General features: G+C 42.9%; 2 protein-coding genes across 2 annotated transcripts; one reads left to right on the top strand and one right to left on the bottom strand.

Annotated features, from left to right (window-relative positions):
- Positions 1–260: 260 nt before the first annotated feature.
- plekhd1 (pleckstrin homology domain containing, family D (with coiled-coil domains) member 1) lies at positions 261–10,045 on the top strand (the record flags this gene model as incomplete). The annotated part of the gene is made up of 14 exons (XM_080850657.1): positions 261–415; positions 902–995; positions 1,341–1,430; positions 1,507–1,583; positions 2,027–2,118; positions 2,264–2,316; positions 2,628–2,722; positions 3,102–3,195; positions 5,786–6,012; positions 6,858–6,990; positions 7,423–7,567; positions 8,053–8,196; positions 9,005–9,111; positions 9,890–10,045. The coding sequence occupies 14 exons, from the start codon at positions 261–263 to the stop codon at positions 9,899–9,901; spliced, it is 1,518 nt and encodes a 505-aa protein (XP_080706783.1). The 3' UTR covers positions 9,902–10,045.
- Positions 10,046–12,394: 2,349 nt separating this feature from the next.
- On the bottom strand, positions 12,395–19,605 carry ccdc177 (coiled-coil domain containing 177; the record flags this gene model as incomplete). The annotated part of the gene is given in 3 exon segments (XM_080850146.1): positions 12,395–14,898; positions 14,901–15,064; positions 19,505–19,605. Coding segments are annotated over 3 exon segments (2,769 nt in total).
- Positions 19,606–19,969: the final 364 nt, after the last annotated feature.

Below are 19,969 nucleotides of genomic sequence, written 5' to 3'. Positions count from 1 at the left end.
TCCCGCCAGCCGATGTAGTTATTGGCAGCCACATTATTCCACCTCACTGAATTATTGGAGATTTTTCTGTGTGTGTTTTTGTATGTCAGTTTGTGTGTGTGTGTGTGTGTGTGTTTGTATGTCAGTTTGTGTGTGTGTGTTTATATGTGCATGTGTGTTTATGGAATTTATGTACACTGATGTGTGCATTTCTATTTTTACTTCATTGATATTTTGCTCCATCGCTCCACCCACCCTACCCCTGGCTTGGAGTGGGGACCATGTTCTCCTCTTCCTCCAGACTGTCACTCACCTCACCCTGGAGCTCCATGGAGCAGACGGACACAGACGTGCTGGACATCAGCACCAAGGTGCAGATCCACGGGGTGTTGTGGAAAAGGCCATTCGGACGTCCTTCTGCCAAGTGGTCTCGCAGGTACGGCAATCTCTCTCCTGTCCCAGATATACGTATCGGAGCATACAAGTAGATAGTATAGATCAGAAGTATACTCATCCTTAAGTCTGATAACTTGTATCTATCTGTTGCGTAGTTCTACCATTAATTTGAATGCTAAGGTTACCGAGCTCACATAAACTAAGAACAAATCTGATGCAGCTCTGATGTCTGACAAAGAATATGATGAATACTGATAATGACATATTACATTCAAATGGCCTTGTGTGCTGATTGCTGAACATTCTGAACATGTGTTTACATATTAATTACATAAGGGTACTGATATACTGGGAACTGTCTTTTAAATTAACAAATTAACAAATCATTGCTTCATTTAATTGTAAAACCAGCTTTTGGAGAATTTGCCCTTTTTGCAGAACCCCTCTTGCATTGTAACTATGTAATCTTTTCTGATCTTACGGTACTATCTGTGGCAGTTTTTGTAAATTGTAAACATTTTTTCAGGTTTTTCATTATTAAGGACAGTTTCCTGCTCTACTATGCTGAAAATGAAAAAAGGAACTTTGAGACAAATAGATTCTTCAACATCCATCCCAAAGTAAGTGTCATTGTGCCTTCTATCCTCAAGCCACCAGCTAAAGCCCACATGATTGATAGTTCATAGGGGAAATGAGGAGTGCCAGTACTGATGGTGGCAGTATATTTGACCCATATCCCATAATTAATCAAACCCAATTGCATTTGGACAAATGCACTCAGGAGGTCATCGTTGCTATCCTAGTAATTAATGAGTCCATTCATCCTGCCCTGACTCCCATCTATTTCTCTCTCTCTCTCTCTCTCTCTCTCTCTCTCTCTCTTTCTCGCTCTGTCTCTATCACACTCTCTTTCTCTCTCTCGCTCTGTCTGTCTGTCTGTCTGTCTGTCTTGCTCTCCAACCAAGGGAGTTATTCCACTAGGAGGATGTGTAGTAACTCCAAGGGAAGACCAGGGAATGCCTTTTGCAATGGTGATTAACCACGAGGATTTCACAGTAAGTTGTTTGCCTTTTTGTCTACTTTTCATATTGTTTTGCACAGAATGATGACAAAGTTCTGTTGTTTCCACAGGGTAATATAGTTCTGGCAGCTGAGGCTGAGGCAGAGCAGAACCAGTGGATGGAGATGCTGCAGGAGTCTGGCAAAGTGTAAGTGGCACAGCAACCGTTCGCATCTAAAAGCACCACTTACACACTTTGAAAGTACCACAGGCCATGTAATCATATGCACATACTGGCATCCTCAAAAGATCTATAGCTAATAGCACACTAAAATACCATTTAACCAAAGACATTTAGATAGCATTGCCTGACTTTGATTAATGTGTCTTCAAAATAAGGAACCTATTTTTAAAGTTCTCTATGCTAAACCTGACCATTACAGCATTATTAATTTAATCACAGACACCACTGGCATCAAATTCATACAGTACCAGTCATACACAATGGCTTACTCTTCAGACTGACGTCTTTATGCTCCAGTGAAGGCTTCTGTGTTGTCCCTTTGTGTGTTGCTTTTGAGTGGGCAGTTTCAGACAGTTTTTTCCTTGGTTCCAGTATTTCACCAAGTACTTGACTGTGTTTTCCCACAGCACCTGGAAGAATGCCCAGCTGGGTGAAGCCATGATTGAGAGTCTGGAGGCTCAAGGGCTCCAGCTGGCAAAAGAGAAGCAGGAGTATCTGGGTAAGAGGGGGGTCATTCTGGATCAGAGAAAGATGAAATGAACAGAGATATGGGAAGTGTGTGCTGTGTTCTTACAGGTTTATTGTGGAGGGAAGGAGTAGTTGTAGAGAGTAATCTATTTTAAAATGTTGGATGCTTCACTCAGATAAACTAATGGAGGAGACAGAAGAACTTAGTCTGCAAAGGGAACAGAAGGAGGTGAGTTGACACTTAACAGCATGTTGGTAGCAATGCTTAGGTCTGGCAATCGGCTCACAGAAAACACAGAGATAAGGAAAACATGCATTAGTGTGCTGTTAGTCCCTCTGGATTAGAGGACATCTTAAATGCCTAACACACATACAGTACATTTGTCCATTTCTGTTCCATCTCTCATTCCTATAATATTCATGCTTGCATGTGTGTGTTATTTTGTAACTAGTTTTATTTTGTAACTTATTCTGATGAATGTTTGTATGAGGATTTAAGACAGCCATGTGTGTATGTATGTTTGTTTGTGTCTGCCACAGGAGCTCGAGCGAGTAAACCAGGTTCTGGAGGAGGAGAAGCAGAGGTTCGAGGAGGTGGTGCTCGAATTGAGAACAGAGCAGGATCAGATCAAATTGTAAGATTTTATAAAGTTTACTTTATTTACAATTAGACATCATTATGCAACAAATATTGGTGAGGTGTTTTCGTGTCAGTCTGAGGACAATTATTAATATTTAATATGTACGACATTTTTACTACACTTTATTACAATCTGTGAATGAAAACATTTTTCTGCCCCTTGTATTACCAAAATAAAAGCATCATAACTTTTCAGGTGTTCCCTTATAATACTATGGTGAAGGATATATAGTGATACATCCTGGGGTTATGCCAGTTCTTATCTTATCTGTATTTCCACTGTAATGCCTGTAATTAACTGCAAGCCCACAACCTTACGCAATATGTTTGTCTTTTGCTTGATGCTAATATCTTGTTTTGCCCTGTGTTGGCAGGGATTTGGATGGCACAGCTCAGTCACTGAAGGGAGTGGAGAATGAGAAGAAAGAGCTACATAGCTTGACCACACTCCTGCAGCGATCACTTGAGGTACAGATTAACAGGGGGAGACAAGCATACTGTGTCTGTGGGAACAGGTTAACACAACACTGCAAACCACTGTCACTAAAAAACAACAGTCACGAATAAAAGGAAAATACAAATGTAAAAAAAAGTAAATAAAAGAAAGAACAAAGTACATAAAGTAAAAGAGTGGAAGAACAGTGGAAGAAGCAACCGACTTATCTCTAATGGAACTCCGGATAGAGAACCTTTGAGGAAAAACTAGAGCCTGACAAAGCCCGACAAAATAGAGCTTGGAGCCTAAAAATAGGCCCGCCAATAGCGTTAAGCCATGAGCCCATGATGTCACTTTTAGCGAATAGAGGTCTCCATTCCTCCATTTGGGACACACTTAAGATCTTCTGGCAGTTTGTTTCAGTTGCATGCTGCATAACATCGAAATCCTGCTTCACCATGTTTGGTTTGGACTCTGAGCTCTACTAGCTGACCTGAGTCCATGGATCTAAGAGCCCTACTCGGTTTATATTCTTTAAACATATCAGAGATGTATTACGGGTCTAAACCATTCAGAGATGTACAGTGCCCTCCGCAATTATTGGCACCCTTAGTGAATGTGCTCAAAACAGGCTATATGAAAAAATATTTGTTTGCTGTTTATCCTCTTGGTCTTTCACTCAAAATATTTACAAGAATCTTACCTTTTCATTGAAATAAAATAATTGAAAGAAAAAAAAAAAATTCATTAAATAAATACTATTCTCCTAAACAGGTGTGCCACAATTATTGGCACCCCTTCATTTAATGTTTTGAGCAGCCTCCCTTTGCCAAGATAACAGCTCCAAGTCTTCTCCTATAATGCGTGATGAGGTTGGTGAACACATGGCACAGCCCTGAGACCATTCCTACATACAGTATCTCTGCAGATCCTTCAGATTCTGAGGTCAACACATTTGCAGATTCGGCTTCAGCTCTTCCCACAGATTTTCTATGGGGTTTAGGTCTGGGGACTGTGATGGCCATGGCAAAACCTTTATTCTGCTGTCGGTGAACCATTTTTGTGTTGATTTTGAGGTGTGCTTCGGATCATTGTCCTGCTGGGAAGTCCAACCACGGCCCCTTTTAAGCTTCCTAGAGGGGGGCTGTTAGGTTTTTATTTAATATCTACTGGTATTTGATGGAGTACATGATACCATGTATCCTAACAAGATGTCCAGGGCCTTTGGAAGAAAAACAGCCCAACAACATCAGAGATCCGCCACCATACTTCAATGTGGGTATGGGGTGCTCTTCTGTATGGCTATCTTTCTGTCTACGCCAAACCCACCTTTGATGTTTGTTGCCAAGAAGCCTTATTTTGGTCTCATCTGACCATATAACTCTAATATAAAAGTCTGACTTACATTTGGCAAACTGTAGGCACTTTTGTTTGTTGTTGATTGACAGCAGAGGCTTTTTTTCTGATAACCCTCAAAAACAGCTTGTGGTGATGTAGGTGCAGTCTGATGGTAGTTCTGGAGACCTTCTGACCCCAGGACTTAACTAACCTCTGCATTTATCCAGCTGTGATCCTTGGAGATTCTTTTACCAGTCGAACCATCCTCCTCACGGTGCGTGGGGTTAATTTACAGATAGGTCCTCTTCCAGGCTGATTCCTTACATCTCCTGTCGCTTTTAACTTCTTAACTATTGCCCTGATTGTGGAAGTGGGTATTTCCAACTGTTTAGATATTTTCTTATTTCCCTAAATCTGGATTTTAGCAGCTCAACAACTTTTTGTCGCACTTTGACACTGAGTTCTTTTGTCTTTCCCATCTTGATAAATGACTAAGGGTATTTGGCCTGTGTCGCCTCATATTTATACCTCAGAAAAGCAGGAAGCCATGGTTGACCACTTAAGAGTTCCTAATGAAACAGGTGAACTCAAAAATGTAAAACATGACTGGTAATATACTTCAGTTAGATTTTAATTATAGGATTTTCTAGGGGTGCCAATAATTGTGGCACCCATGCTTTGGAGAAAAATATTTTATGTAATGTCAAAAAAAATATTTCTTTCAAGAATTTTACTCCGATGAAAAGGTAAGATTTTTGTGATTATTTTGAGGGAAAGACCAAGTTGATAAACAGCAAAGATATATTTTTTCATAGCCTGTTTTGGTCACATTCACCCGTGCCAATAATTGTGGAGGGCACTGTATAGACTAGTAGCAGCGCTTTCAAATCTATTTTGTAACTAACCTGACGCCAGTATATACTTTAGAACTGGAGTAGGTGTGCTCTGTGTCCTGAATAAAACATTTTGAATGAGCTGCTGCTTTCAAATGGTCTTTTTGGGAAGTCCATTTAAAGCCCCCTTTACAATTGTCTACCCTACTGGGGATAAAAGCATGGGGTGTGCTTTACTAAGGACACCAAAACCTTGATTCTGGAAATATTTGTTAGACGATAGAAGGCTGTTTTTCTCTAAACATCAAAATACAGAGTCTATTGGGCTGTAGCCCAATGCATTTGTATTTGCCAGTTTGTGGTGTGGGCAATAAAAGTCCAACCTAACCAGTTTACTCTGGTGGCTATGACAAGGAGCATTAACTTCTGTGAAATGACCTTGTGCCCTCAGGAGCTGTCTCATGAGAAGCAGCTCACTCTGGAGCTCCTCCATAAGCAAGAGCATGGAGAGGAGGACAAAGGAGGGGGCCCAGAAGATGAAGCCAGGAGCACCTCACCAGAGCTGGGGGAGGACTCAGGAGAGCACCCAGACAACACCAGTCAGCTCCAGGCAAACCTCTGTTTAATCGAGGAGCAGATGAAGATCCTGCAGACAGAGAAGGAGCTAGCAGAGGCCAGGTGACACTGAGGCTCACACATATTCTAACCTCATCTGTGATAAGTAACTGAGCAATATTCTGTAAAGACTGTAGTCAGATTGGATCAGGCCTGGAAGTGTTTTCTGCACTTTGTGCTTAGTATCTGCATGTTTTTCACGTTGAAAAATGCATTTGCGTATAAGAAGATTGTGCGTGTTCAATTGTGTCATGAACTAAAACCCTATTGTGATATCTATAGATCAGGGAGAGTCAGTTGATGTTTTGTTGGCAGGCAGGCATAAAGTCTGTCCTGGGGCTGAGTTAGGGCTAATGGAGTTTAGCAATGGGGAGTACTAAAGTGGAAATGGACATTGATTTAAAAGCTTGCCTGCTCATCGACTAGACACCAGCGAGCATTGAGAAGTACTGGTTGAATTGATGGGGTTATGTGAATGACCTCTGGGAGGGCGCAGGGCCCAGCCATATCGCAAGGCAGATTATCAAATAAACTCTTCAAGCTAGACCCCTATAACATCAGTTAAACCTCCGACAAGACAGACCAATGCTCATGGTGAAACAACACTGCAGTTTAAAGAGTAATCTATTTATTGTTGATAACTCTAATGTTACAGTTTTTCCATGATTAAGAAATTAAAAAAAATAATCTGTTGTTAAAATGTTCTACAGAAATGTCCATTTTGTTGATATTGTCTTGCTGTAAGAGTGTAATCACGCAAGTCTGTTAAACAGAAAACAGCCTATATTTTACATTCTGCTCTGAGGAACCCCGTGAATTCAGCCACTTTATACAATAGGTGACGAGCCTGTTCTGTCTGTATATGATGTACATGTGTGTGCATTACTGATATGTGCTGCCCCCTGCAGGCTAAAGGAGAATGAGAAGCAGGCGTCTGTGCTGCAGGAGGAGCGAGAGTTCTACTCGGCTCAGGCGCGGACACTGCAGCAGTCTCTGGTGCAGCTCACTGCAGACAAGCAGCAGACAGAGGCCGAGCTCAAGGTGAAGCACTCCACAGTGCTGGGAAACAACCCCAACATTTGAAACAAATATTGAGCTGCAATAACAATGACAAATATCAAACTCATTTAGCCTGCTGGAAGTTTGATTTAGACTGTGGTGTGGCACTGTGAGGCATATTGCTTGTAGGTTCATTTTCTTGTGGTTATGTTATGTTAGTTCATCTCAGTTCAACAGTCCTAATAATGGGCTATTCTATTGCCTTCAGCAGTTTAAACAGGTCCAACTAATGGACTCCAGCAAGGAATCCAATTACAAAAAGAAGATCCATGAGCTATTTAACCATTCCTTCTGCCACCCTCTCAATTGACCATAATGAAGTCACTGAAATCAGTAGAAGGGCTGTGCTGTGCAGTGCTACAGCTTCCTCACTATTCCCTCCCTCTGTTTACCTTCATTTGTTGTGGGGCTCAGGTGGAGATGGAGACCCGTATGGAGCTGGAGCGCAGACTGAAGCTGGCCGAGGAGGCTTTGCAGAGGCTGGAGCAGGGTCTCACCACCCTAGAGCCAGCATGCGAACGCAACGAGAGGATGCGTGGAGATGTCAGCCATCTTAAAAGTGAGTCAACTCTACCAGGAACTGGCACGCTCTAATGCACTCTTTCATGCATGCAGACACACACATATGCACAACACACATGCAGCCTTGGACATACACACCCAACAAAGGCATCCCCACTACTCTTGTTTCTAATACAGGGTTATGGATGACGTTGAGTGTCCCTGAGGCATTGGTAATTACATAGTAGATGCTGGGCTATTTTAAGAAGTTAATGTGCTACTGGAGCCATGCAGTCATATTGAGCTATGGAGGGAAATGCAAAGAATATGCCGGAAGGTACAGTTCTATGTGAGAGTAAAGAGCGTCAATAGTTTGTTCATTAATAATCTTATAGATTATGACTACGTATGGATGACGTGATGAATTTGACGTGATGAATGTGAAATCCAATGTCATGATTGAACCAAATGTACTGTGCACTTTTACAGCACACTACTATCTACTTCTACTGTTAATAAAATGTGTTTGTTGTTTACTTTTAGAGTTTTTTGAGGATTGCATCTGTGCAGCAGAAATTGAGGCCAAACTGCCTGCTATCATGAAGAATGCTGTGTATCTACATAGAGCTGCGGCTCGTCGCATCAAGAGCTGCCGTGTTCAGAGGAGAGCCTCCAGACAGCACTGGCGTGAGTCAACATCTGATTCATCTGGCACACACATACACACACACACACACACACATGCACAGGCTTAATATACACACAAAAATACTCACAAACTGTACTGACATGAAAACACACCCACAGGGATATCCAGATGCATTCATGCATCCAAACATGTTCACAAACATAGGCTACATTTATTCATCATAGTGGGCAGTCTTGCGGTCGCTAAAATACAGAAAGGAAAAAGTAACAATTTCTCACCTTTAGCTTAGCAATTATAAATATGCCTTTAAATATGTGCAGTATAAAGGGTTAAATATGTCTCTTAATATGTGCAGAATAAAGGTATGTCTCTTTATGGGTGACTGCTTTGCACAGAAATTAATCTTTACACTCCTTAACCATTCTGGCAATGGCCGTAACATAATGTGTGTCAAATGTACAGCTGTGCTCTACAGGCTTGTCAGATGGCAAGTATTACAGCCATATTTACCATAGCTGTTTTATATACACTGTTTCAGCTTGTATAGCCATGGGCACATTTTTAAGACCACCACCATTGCATCACAAATTAAATTGATTGCATGTGCATGAGAACTAGCAATGAGATTGCATGAGATTGTGGTTAAAACATTACACTAAAAGCTGCTGCATTCTCAGGGATAAGGAGTTTGGGGATTAAACATACAGTGTAAAGTCTCCAAGGGAATCTCCCATTTTCAGGAAAACTTCTACATAAAATTGGAAAATGAATGTATACTCCTAGAGTAGTTTGTAAATCTAGTGAACAAATTGACAAATGTCCCTGTCTTTCTTTCCTATCTGTTAGTGAAGCACTCCCAGTCATTTGTCCATTCAACTGACCAGAACCCCAGCCTGGAGGACCTGAGAGAGACAGCGCGTCGCCTCACCTCTGACAGCAGCTTCAGACAGAAGGTCTACCAGATCATTGCTCGCCAAGATTCTCGTGAATCGGAACACTTTTAGGGGGAGACAGAGAGAGGCAGAGGCAGGCAGATACACAGTGGCTTGTCTAAACTGGTCCTTGAATCTGGTGATGACTGGTATGGTTAGAGTTCCCTCATCAGATTCAGTTAAAGTTTGGGAATATATTAAGTGTATGTTACTGCAAAACCACTGATTGCAATAGGCTAGTACCAACTACAGATTTGGATTACATACTGTATATTAATGATATAATATTCCACAAGGACTAGCAAAGATATAATTAATTTTGGACATCTGAACAAAACGTTGAAAGAGGACTTTTGAGGTCTTCTAAAATAGATCTGCATGCTTCAATGTTCCAAAAACACATTATTTCTCTCATACTGTACATCTCTATTCACCCTCTGTCGGAAATACTAGGCGGGCAGTAGGGATCATTTTACGAGATTGAGTCATCTTGTTACAAAGAAAAAGGGCTGGAATTCCAACAAAACACTTGAGGCAGCTCAAAAAAGTGTTTTCTGTGGGAGAGTTACTCCCTCTGGTGTGTACTTTGGGCTTTGTAACTTTCCCAAGCATTTACATGCAGAGAACGCTTAAAACATACTAAAAGAAAGGGGAAAACCGGTAAAGCATAGTAGGTCCTCTTTAATGTCTTACCTTTAAAAAACTATTAAACATTATTTTCAAAGGATCCAATACTCATAACGATAACCGACTGTCAAATAACCGACTCTGAAATAATTTTCTTCATTTATTTTTCTAGAAACCTGCTTGATTCAGAATGTGGATTGAAGTCATGGAGACATCAAAGGTGTACAAAAATATCTAGCTTAATAACAAAACTCCCATTTGGTGACCGATGATTTAATTGTTTTGAGTGATTTCTCCTTACAGACACCAGACACAACATAACCCATTAAAGACAGGTCTGTTTATTTTGTTCCGCTTTGTATTGTATATTAATACACTGTTCAGCATGTTCTAAAAAACTGTATTTAATTGTCAGTGCTGATTGAAATAGCAGCTTACCCTGCACATTGTTGGTTGTGAATCCTTTCCCTGTTCTCTAATGTGTTGCTAAGGGGCTGGTAGATGCTCAGGTTAAAGACTTAGTCAGTATGGATGTTACAGTATTCTCCTGTTGAAGTTATTGTACTCCAAGGTACTTATTAGTGTTAAAGATTCTTTAACCAGAGGGTCTGGTGGTGTGGTGAAAACTATCGTTATTGTACTGATTACCTTTTTGTCTAAGTGTTTATAAAGCTGTGGTCTAGTCCACTCTATACTTGGTTACCGAAAACAAGAGTGTCGATCAGTGTGAATATGAATTAGGGAGGACTTTCTGGAATCAGTGGATGGTCACCTGTGCCACCTGTTCTCCTGTATCTAAGAGAGAGAGAGAGAGAGAGAGAGAGAGAGAGAGAGAGGGAGGGGAGGAGGTCATGAGGAACCGACAGTTAATGTAAAATTTGTCAATTGCAGTCATAAATGTATGAAAATGCAAGGCATCCAACCAGATAATTTCTTTTAAATTGCCTGAATATCTTGTGTTCTGTTGCAACCGTGTGCTAATCTTTGCCATTTTATTTTCAATTACACACAATAAACTGTTTTTACATGAAAACAGTCCTTTTGGGACAATTTGTTTAAAATGAAATGATTCTTCACTGTAATTCACGACATTCTGCATAAACACTAACCTTACCTCACCTGTCCTTACTCTCCTTCAAGGACAAGAGAAATGGTTGTGTAATAATCCTGACTCACAATCAGCCGCCAGCATTACTGGGCTTAAGCAAAAATAATGCGGCTGGGCTCAAATGTGTGTTTAGTCTGTTGGATATTTTTATTCCTACTGTGTGTGTGTGTTCTGGCCTAATCACTGGCCATGAAAAACCTGAGCACAGATGGATGCATGAGTTGGCAGTGTGCATGCTAAACCAACCCTGGGTCGTGGTGTAATGTCCAGGAATGTGCAGATAGCACTACCATGTCTCCCTCATCAGGAATCAATCTAGGCTATTCTGCCAGTGAGCCTCAGCAGGCAGACAGGATGAGACGGCAGTTTCTTCTGGATAAATAACCCCACCACTACTATTAGTGTATGGGTCCACAAAAACAACCACCCACCTCCCCCCATCACAACCACCACCACCACCACCACCGCCCCCCACTTTGCAGCCTTCCCTGGCACCCTCCATGTTCTCTGGCTCACAGTCAGCTACCATCCTTGTCGCTTATTACCATGGCAACTCTGACATGAGAAAGCAGAACCTTGCCACACACACCCACACCCAGAGACTGTTTTTTTCTTTCCCTTTTTCCATTTAATCTGGAGATTTGCAGATTTGCATTCTGTCTCTGTAAACTCCAGTTGGCTACCACAGTGAGAATGCTGAGGGTTTATGTACGGGTGAAGAGGGGGGTTGTGCTGATAGACAGTATCAGCTGTTCATCCTTTTTATGTACTTACATATAGTACAGAAAAAGCTTCTGACTTTGTTTTATAGTTGCAGCCAAAGGCTTTCACATTAAACTAACAGAACTCACATGTGTATACATGCATCTCTGTTCTCAGGGGAAAATACACATTGGTAAGGAGAGGCATAACATGATGATCATTTGTACATACCCAGCTGAGGCAGGAGGCTGACTGCGATGTGCTGTTTGGAGACATCCTTGACTCTGAACCAGACGAGTAATGCTATCTCAGCAGCTCCATTGTGCTGAGAATCCTTACGATGTCACTTTCAACGGCTGCCTTGTCAGCAGTTTAGAACATCACTGTTACATAGGGTCTCAGACAGAGAACTTGTTTATTTTTTGTACTTAAAGACACTCCCCTTTTTGTCTTTACTGCCACAGGAACAGAAGCTTTTTTCTTCGTCAAAAGCCATTTCGGTTGTCATGGTGTCTGGTTTCCAAGTCAACAGTCCTCTTTTTATTTTCAGCACGTCTTCAAGTTGAGCAATGGCTTCATGCCAAGCTTAAAAAAAAAACTCAGTCCTTGTCCAAAACAAATCCAATGATGAACTGATGATTGTCCGATTAGCAACCAGTCAAAACCATCAAAAGTAAGGGAACACATTGCTTTTGTACATGATGAAGATAGCCCACTGGTGGAAAATAAATACATGAATTGTGATCTTTTAGGACATGTCCTGCAAAGGTTTTGCGATTATGAGGCTTGCATGAAGGCTTGAGCTACAATAAGACCACTCCCTGCAAAGGAGCAGTGGTAAGACCCAGTTTGCAGGGTTGAGGGTTTTCACTTCTCACACTTCTCATCCAGACTGGCTTTGAATTGGGCCTCCAGGGCCATTTTATCAAATGTGCGCATGTTGGTCTCCTCCCGCACCTTGTCCCGAACATGAAAAGAGGCTTGTGCCACAGATCGAGCGCTTTCCAGGATAGCACGCTTCTCCTTGAAGATCTGCTCGCTCTTCTCCAGCTTCCTCTCGATGGACTGAAGGAGTTCCAGGCGTCTCAGCTTCTCCTCCTCCTCCACACGCTGTCGGTTCAGTCTCTGGAGCTTCTCCTTCTCTTGTCTGCTCTGGACGGCTCGCTGAGCCTTCTCTTTTACCCGCTCCTCAGCCACCAGGGCCGCTTGCTGCGCCCTCTTCTCCGTCTCCCGCACTCTTGCCTCGAGCTGTTGCTTCTGCTGCCGCTCCCTCCGCTCGGCAGTCTTTCTTGCTTTCTGACTCTGCTGCTCCTCGCGTTTGGCCTTTTCCTTCAGCTCTCTCTCCCGTCGCTCAACCATCTGCTCATAGTTTTCCAAAGAACGGTTCAGCTTCTCCTTGGCTTGCCTGCGGGCCTCGTCGCGCTCCTCTTCCTCTCGTCGGGCGATCTCCTGGGTCAGCGCGGCGTGACGTCTCCGCTCGGCGCGGTTCAGCCCCAGGCGCTCTTCCTGTATCTGGTGCTCCCGCTCTTGCCTCTTGAGCTCAGCAATGGTCAGCTTCTCTCTCAGCAGCAGCTTCTCCTGCTCTAAAATGGCCACTCGCTCCTCCTCCAGAGCACGCAGGTTTTGCTCTTGCAGGGCTTTCTTCTGCTTTTCCTCACGTGCTGCCTGCTGCAGCCGCTGCATCTTGTTGCGCTCCTGTTGTTCCGCCTGCCCCCGCCATCGCTCCTTGCTCTCCACTGCCAGCCGTAGCTTTGCAGCAGACGAATCACGCTCCTGTTGGCTGAGACGTCGCTGGCGGGTGGACACCTGAGACTGCCATGCCCGTTGGCACTGCTGCATTGCCCGCTGTTTCTCCCTCTCCTCGCGCTCTCGCCTCAGCTCGTCAAGGCGCCGCTCGCTGTCCCACTGCAGGTGGGCCACGTAACGTGTCTGACTCATGATATCCTCTTCTTGGTACCTGGCGAGCATCAGCGCAGCAATCTTGCGATCTCGTTCAGGTACAGCTTTCAACCCCTTGCGTCTAACCTCCTTAACGATGCGCTCCACCTTCTGTGTGGTCTGGAGCGAGTGACTCAGGTCACCTAGGCTCAGGCTCCGACCCATCAAGGAGTTGAAGGTGGCCAGGGTGCGGGCTCTGGGGCTACAGACTTTGCCACAATGATCCCGTGGGCTGTCCCAGCTGTAGGAGGATGATGCTCCTGACTCTGAGGAACCACATGTGGTTAGGGTGGTGGTGGTTGGAGTCGTAGAGGTGCATACTGTCTCTCGTCTCCTTTGCAAGGATTCCAGGGAATGACTTCTACCAGGGCCTTTTGATTGAGATAAGATGTGCCCATTGTGCTGGGTGAAGGGACCACATGTGCCATTAGCAGCCGGGCTTTGTGCTGCAGACTTGGAGACAACTGCTGCCAGAGATGATGTTCTTGGAAAGGAGCTAGGTTTGGGAGTTAACCTTGGAAAAGTGTTTGAAGACTTAGATGTGCTACCAGAGGTCTTTTTTGAACCCACACCTGTAGATGACTGTGATCTTCCACCTGTTGATGACATGGATGTCTGAGACACAGCACTTGCTTTTACAGAGGGTTCAGTTTTAGAGGTGGGCTTATTTGGCTTAGCAGGGTTGATGCCTTTGGAGGCAAGCATAGAGATCTTTGGACTGAGTTTTGAGGACTGATTTGAGCATGTTGTAAAAGACTTACTGGAGGAGCTGGAACTGGAGGGGATTGTTTTATCTAACTGACCTGAGCCTGACAGAGGCGTTTTGGATGTCAGTCCTGCACTTATTGGGGTGTTCATGGATGAATTTTTGGGGGTTGTACTGGAGCTTAGAGAGTTGGTTTTAGCTGACTGAGTGCCGTTGACTTGACTCTCAGGATTTTCCCACACTGTGCTGTTGCTGTTCAGTGCAGCCTGCAAGATGCGTCTCTTCTCCTCCTTGATGATTCTCTCTCGTTCCTCCCTGCAGTGCCTAAGTTTTCCATGCCGGTCCCTCTCATACACCTCAAACATCCCTGTGGCCACACGCATTGAACGTCCTGGAGCCTCACGGGCAAAATCCAACAGAGGCCGGGACAGCAGCTCCACGGGTTTGACCCCACACCGTGCACATGCCTCCAAAGAGCGAGGACTTGTAAGCACGTAGCGACTCCCTTCTGCTACTGGTGTGTCAAAGTTATAGAGATCCAAGTGTAGCTTTTTCGGCTGCTCTGAGATCAGCTGCTCTGAGTTTGGCTGCTCTGAGTTCGACTGCTCTGAGTTCGGCTGCTCTGAGTTTGGCTGCTCTGAGTTCGACTGCTCTGAGTTCGGCTGCTCTGAGTTCGGCTGCTCTGAGTTCGACTGCTGGTTCTCATTTGGACCAGATGCTGGCTCCGACAGGGGTGGAGTGGCTGGGACTGAGTCATTCTCTGTTGCTCCTGTGACCACTGTGCCATTCTCTTCTGGAATTCTAGGAAGATCCGCCTCTGCTGATGGAGTCGCAATGTATGGGTCACCGGTCTTACAGGGATCTTCTGGTTCCAGAGGATCGACCATGGTTTTCTGAGTGAAAATAACAGAGTGAAAATGCAATACGAACAGGATTAACACAAATGGGTACATGATGCACTGTGATACGTGGATGAGGAAAAAACAAGACTGATATGCTGAGAGTAAATCTATGAGATTATACTGTTCGGTGTGTACTACTGATAAAAATCTATGGGGACGAATGATGCACATCTAGAGCATACATGCATATTTTACGCTCTGTTATGTCTTTTCTCCCTCTGGGCAATTGCACTATTTTGAGCTGGAAAATCAACCAAAAGGAAATTATTATTTACGGTCAGTTATTTATTATGATTGAGATTTTCTATTTTTGCCATTCAAGTTTACATCAGTGTCAATCCCAGTCACACATCCTTCCAAGGCAACCCACAACTAGCACCTGTAGTCTATGTCACTACCATCCAACCTACCTTGTTAATGGTATTTGCTGTACCAATTCAATCATTTCAGTGATTTTTCTCTGTAGCCTACAAACATTTAAAGAATCTGGAACCTTATCTAAAATCTTACATGAGGCTACATAGCCTACAATCGCCACTCTTATTTTCTTGCTGTTTACATCAATCATATGTACTCGTCATATTTACAAAAAAACGAATACAGATTAGGCCCTTGACGGAACAGCTGATCCCACATTCTGCTCATCTATATAACCTACAAGAAAGCACTTACAGCTTTTCAAGTGTAGGCTACTTTTAAGATAAATAAGACCGAAAACAACCTATATGACTCTGTCTAAACCATAAACAGCCAACTGACCTTCCGGATCGCCGATTATTTTCAGAATCGATGCTTTGTTTGAAGTCAATATGTAAAGTGCCTTCTGCACCCTGCATAATATCAGGTTACAGATGGAAAGCTTCTCTCGACAATTCGTAAAAATTGGGCATAACGTGTATTGCCCAAAGCGACGCGGCACAGACTGTGCACTTCTCTTGTGGTTTGTCAAAATAGCCCGTTGTATTACTGCTGGCTCGATAGGCTACTTCATGCGGCCTAATCGCTCTAACTGCGGTCCTTCATTTCATTTTCCTTCAGCACGGCGAATGCTGTCTCCACAGTCTCCACCTGCTATTGGGTGCTCGCATCCCTGATTCTCAAGCATCCAAGCCCCGCCTCTATGTGACAGTATAGTAGGCTATGCTAAAAATATCTTTCACTTTTGCCTTTGTCCGTGGCCTTTCACATGTAGCCTACGAAATACATTGCATCTCTATTTTCTGCTCTCAGATTCACATGCAAAACGTCACATTGTAAAGAGAAATATGCCATTAGCACAGTCTATGTCCATCTGAGAGCAGTGAGTGGTGGACAGTTCAGTTTCAAATAGGCAATTCAAAGGCTGATTGGACTGAACGTTCCCCTCTAAAAACTCGTTCGTTTGTTTGTTATTAGCCCACCGAGCAAACAGCAAACAAATAGCTTTTTAAAAATGTGTAGTAATAACAATGACGTTGTAGCCTCAATGACTGTGAGGTGAGGCGCTAAGTTTCACGTTGATTTTAGTTTTTCTGAACTGCAGTGGTAATGAATCGAAGAATCCACTAGGTTGTGCTACATGCACACTGTTTTTAGCTGTAAGGGTTCAATTCACTTTTTTCATGTACAGCTAATAGCCTCATAATCTAAGCCCAATTGATAAGAATAAGCAGTCGTCTTGAATGCCTGATGTGCTTGGCTTTGTTTTAAGAGAGTTACTTGTGTTTCTTTGGCCTTGTGCCTTGAGTCTATATACTCTCTGTTCCCTACACCCAGACTAATACAAATTGATCATAATTATGCAAAACAATAGGCATACTGCAATTGTCTTAATAATCCATATATTGCTGCATTTGCAAAGTTCTTGAGGTCTGTTTCTCTAAAGGTTATTATTTGGACTGTTTAATTTTATACAAAGTTATGGATGTATTGTTCCTTCAGCATCATCGTTTATTATTATCTGAACTCCAATCTCGTTTTTTTCCTTGCACAACTAGTATGAGCTCACAGTTTTTCCTCAGAGTTGCCTCAAACCAAGACAGTGAGGGGAAACTGAGGACATTTCTATCTTTACAATAGGCACTTACAAAATTATTCCACCAATGATGAAAAAGTGTAAATATTTTTTTAAACATAACATTTTTTCCAGAACACAAGGTTACTGTTTATACAAAAGAGAACTTTCTCCACTTGGGATACCCTTGAGATTTGACATTTTCTACAGTACACTGTCCGGGAATATCTCAGGAATAAGCCGACTGTCCGGGAATATCTCAGTGCCAATTATTTACAGTCGCTCCAAATATATTTTTCACCCATGTAAAATATAACCCAGCAGTAGCTGATTGTAATACACAAAAAAGAGAATCCAATTGTTATTTTTGTTTCTTTTTTTAATTTGTATCTGTATCATCTATAGAATATCTGTCTGAATTATAGTCATGGTTTCTGTTTTTGAAGACTTGTATCCCACTAAACTGATCATTATTGTCAGTAAAGAGCCAGCTCAGCATATTGCTCATCCTGTAAGAGACCTTCAGAACGGCACATGACAGTCTGCAAATGGGATGCCACCTAGAGTGGCACCCCAAAAGATTATGAACAGGAAGAGAGGGCAGAGTACAGGATTAGATAACTAATTTTCACAAGAATTTGCAGGGATGACCCACTAAACTCTTGACCTGCCCGAGGAACAGTCCGAGTTTAATTGGCCCCACCCATGGACCATATCAACAGAGCAATGGGTAAAAAGTGACAACAGGGAACGTGCTGGCTTGCTTGTAAAACAAAAAAGCGGGGGCATGGGATGGCTAACTGCACAGTTCATTGGTGCATGGGTATGTTTCCCCAAAGCTGGACTATGGGGTCATAGAGAGGTGAGCGGCATGGTGTTGTCTCAAAACCAACAGCTTGACTATGGACTACATACAAATGTCCATTTCCTTTTCATTCAAGTGATTGGTCGTCTGTCAAAGAGATCAAACAAGCACTCCTCAAGATTGGATGTGACCTACTGTAGGATAGAAATGTGGACTTCAAAAGGTATGTCTTTTCTAAAGATAGTGACGTATACTATCAAAACACTTGTTGGTCAATATACAATTTTTAATACATTCACTCAGATTAAAAACAAAATAACTGTTTCACACAGTTGCAAGTCCAATGACTTGGCCTTTCAAAAATATGATTGAATTTTCCACAAACATTCCCATTATTCCTCCTACAACTTTTCCATATCTGCGCTGCCATACACCCTTTTTTGGACAGAAACACTTGCAGATGAGGACTGTGGAGGCGTCGTCCTGGATCTATAGTTGTATCTAGGGGACAATGTTCTCTACCTCTATTGTTCTTTACTTGCTCCATATAAAACCGACCATTTATTTCTAAAAAAGCTGCCAGATTTTTTAAATGAGGACACTCAGTGATTTCCAGGAAGGCCAGTGCAGTGGAGACAAGGATCTCTCATTGCCCCTAGTTCACATTTCCAGCGTTGGTTTGCCAACAAAATGGGACACATTTTCTTGACAGTTTCAACAACTCTGCTCCCCTGACCCTTAATCCCTCTCTCAGTTCTCCATGTGTGATGGCACTCTAGTCCAACACGACTGTGGAGGCATCCCTCCTCCCTCATAGCAGGGGGAAAGGTCTCAGGGAGCAAGCTGTTAATTCAATCAGGAGGGTAGTATGCTCAATTAGGCATCCATAAGGGCTTTGGGACGGGTCCCAGGGCCCTGAAGAGGACAGGCAACCCAGCCCCTGGGAAGAGCATTAATTGTGGATGACAGTGTGTAAACAGTAGGGTGAATAGGCAGTGCAGGTGCGGGACACCCCAGGCCGGTCTCAATGGCCCTTTTCACACCCGTCCTCCCTTACTCTCTGTCTCCCATTCTCTCTGTCTCTTTCGTTTTCTGTCACTCTTACGTCCATGCCTACTTACTTTGTATGAGAGGTGCTACAACTAGGCAATTTAGTGTGTTTGTATGACTGTGTGGCTGCCACCTGTGTGTGCCTGTTTTTTCTCAGTGTATGTGCATGTGAGTACTTATACATGTAGAGAGAGATAGACAAAAGAGAATGGGGGAAGAGAGAGAGAGATGTCAAGGGATCTTTGCCTGAACAGCTGATGTACCTCTCTCTGAAATGTTCTGTTTCTGGAGACTTCTCTTATCCAGACACTCCCTGTCTCTTTTTCTTGATTTCGCACCAGGACACACACACACACACACACACACACACACGCCTGTGTGTTTGTGAGTATGTGCAGGTAAGAGATAAAGAGAAGCTTAGCTGCTGTGACTGCAGGCCAGATCATTTGGCCAACCATGATGTTGTGTGGCTCCGCACATTCAGGAGCTAGTGAAAATTGCAGCCAGTACATGTAAAAGATGTGGAATTTATCAAATGAAATCCAGATGAGGGACTTTAAAGGCAGAGGGCTTTCCATCTGACCTCACATTTTTCCGTTTGAAGTCCTTTTTCTGTCCATCTTTCCCTCCTTCTCTCCACCTCTTCCTTGCACTGGTGTGCTCTTTTCCCAACAGGTCTAGCATGGTTGACCAAAAAGGGGAAAGGATTGACATTGTTGACGTAATTCATTCTGAATAGTGATCATTTATTTTTTGAAGGTGTTCAAAGTTATATGATAAAAAATAAAACGCCATAAAACCTCCATAAAAGCATCATCACAATGTACTACAAAATACAGCATGTTACCATAAGAAAAAAAGACTACAGAATATTACAACTAAGTCTGTACATACCAGTATAAGACAAAATTATACACTTTTCAAACTCTTTTAAAGTTTTCTTGATAATCATTTCATAAATATGCTACTCCTCAAGGTCAATTCCTCCATTTACAAAAGTGACATGAACAGGGAGGCCCTCCCTAATTGACAGATTTGTCATCATTTA

The sequence above is a fragment of the Sprattus sprattus genome (assembly GCF_963457725.1).
Source record: "Sprattus sprattus genome assembly, chromosome: 13".
Classification (NCBI taxonomy): domain Eukaryota; kingdom Metazoa; phylum Chordata; class Actinopteri; order Clupeiformes; family Clupeidae; genus Sprattus; species Sprattus sprattus.
Note: the sequence above shows the minus strand (reverse complement) of the source record. Positions and strands in the feature narration are given on the sequence as shown.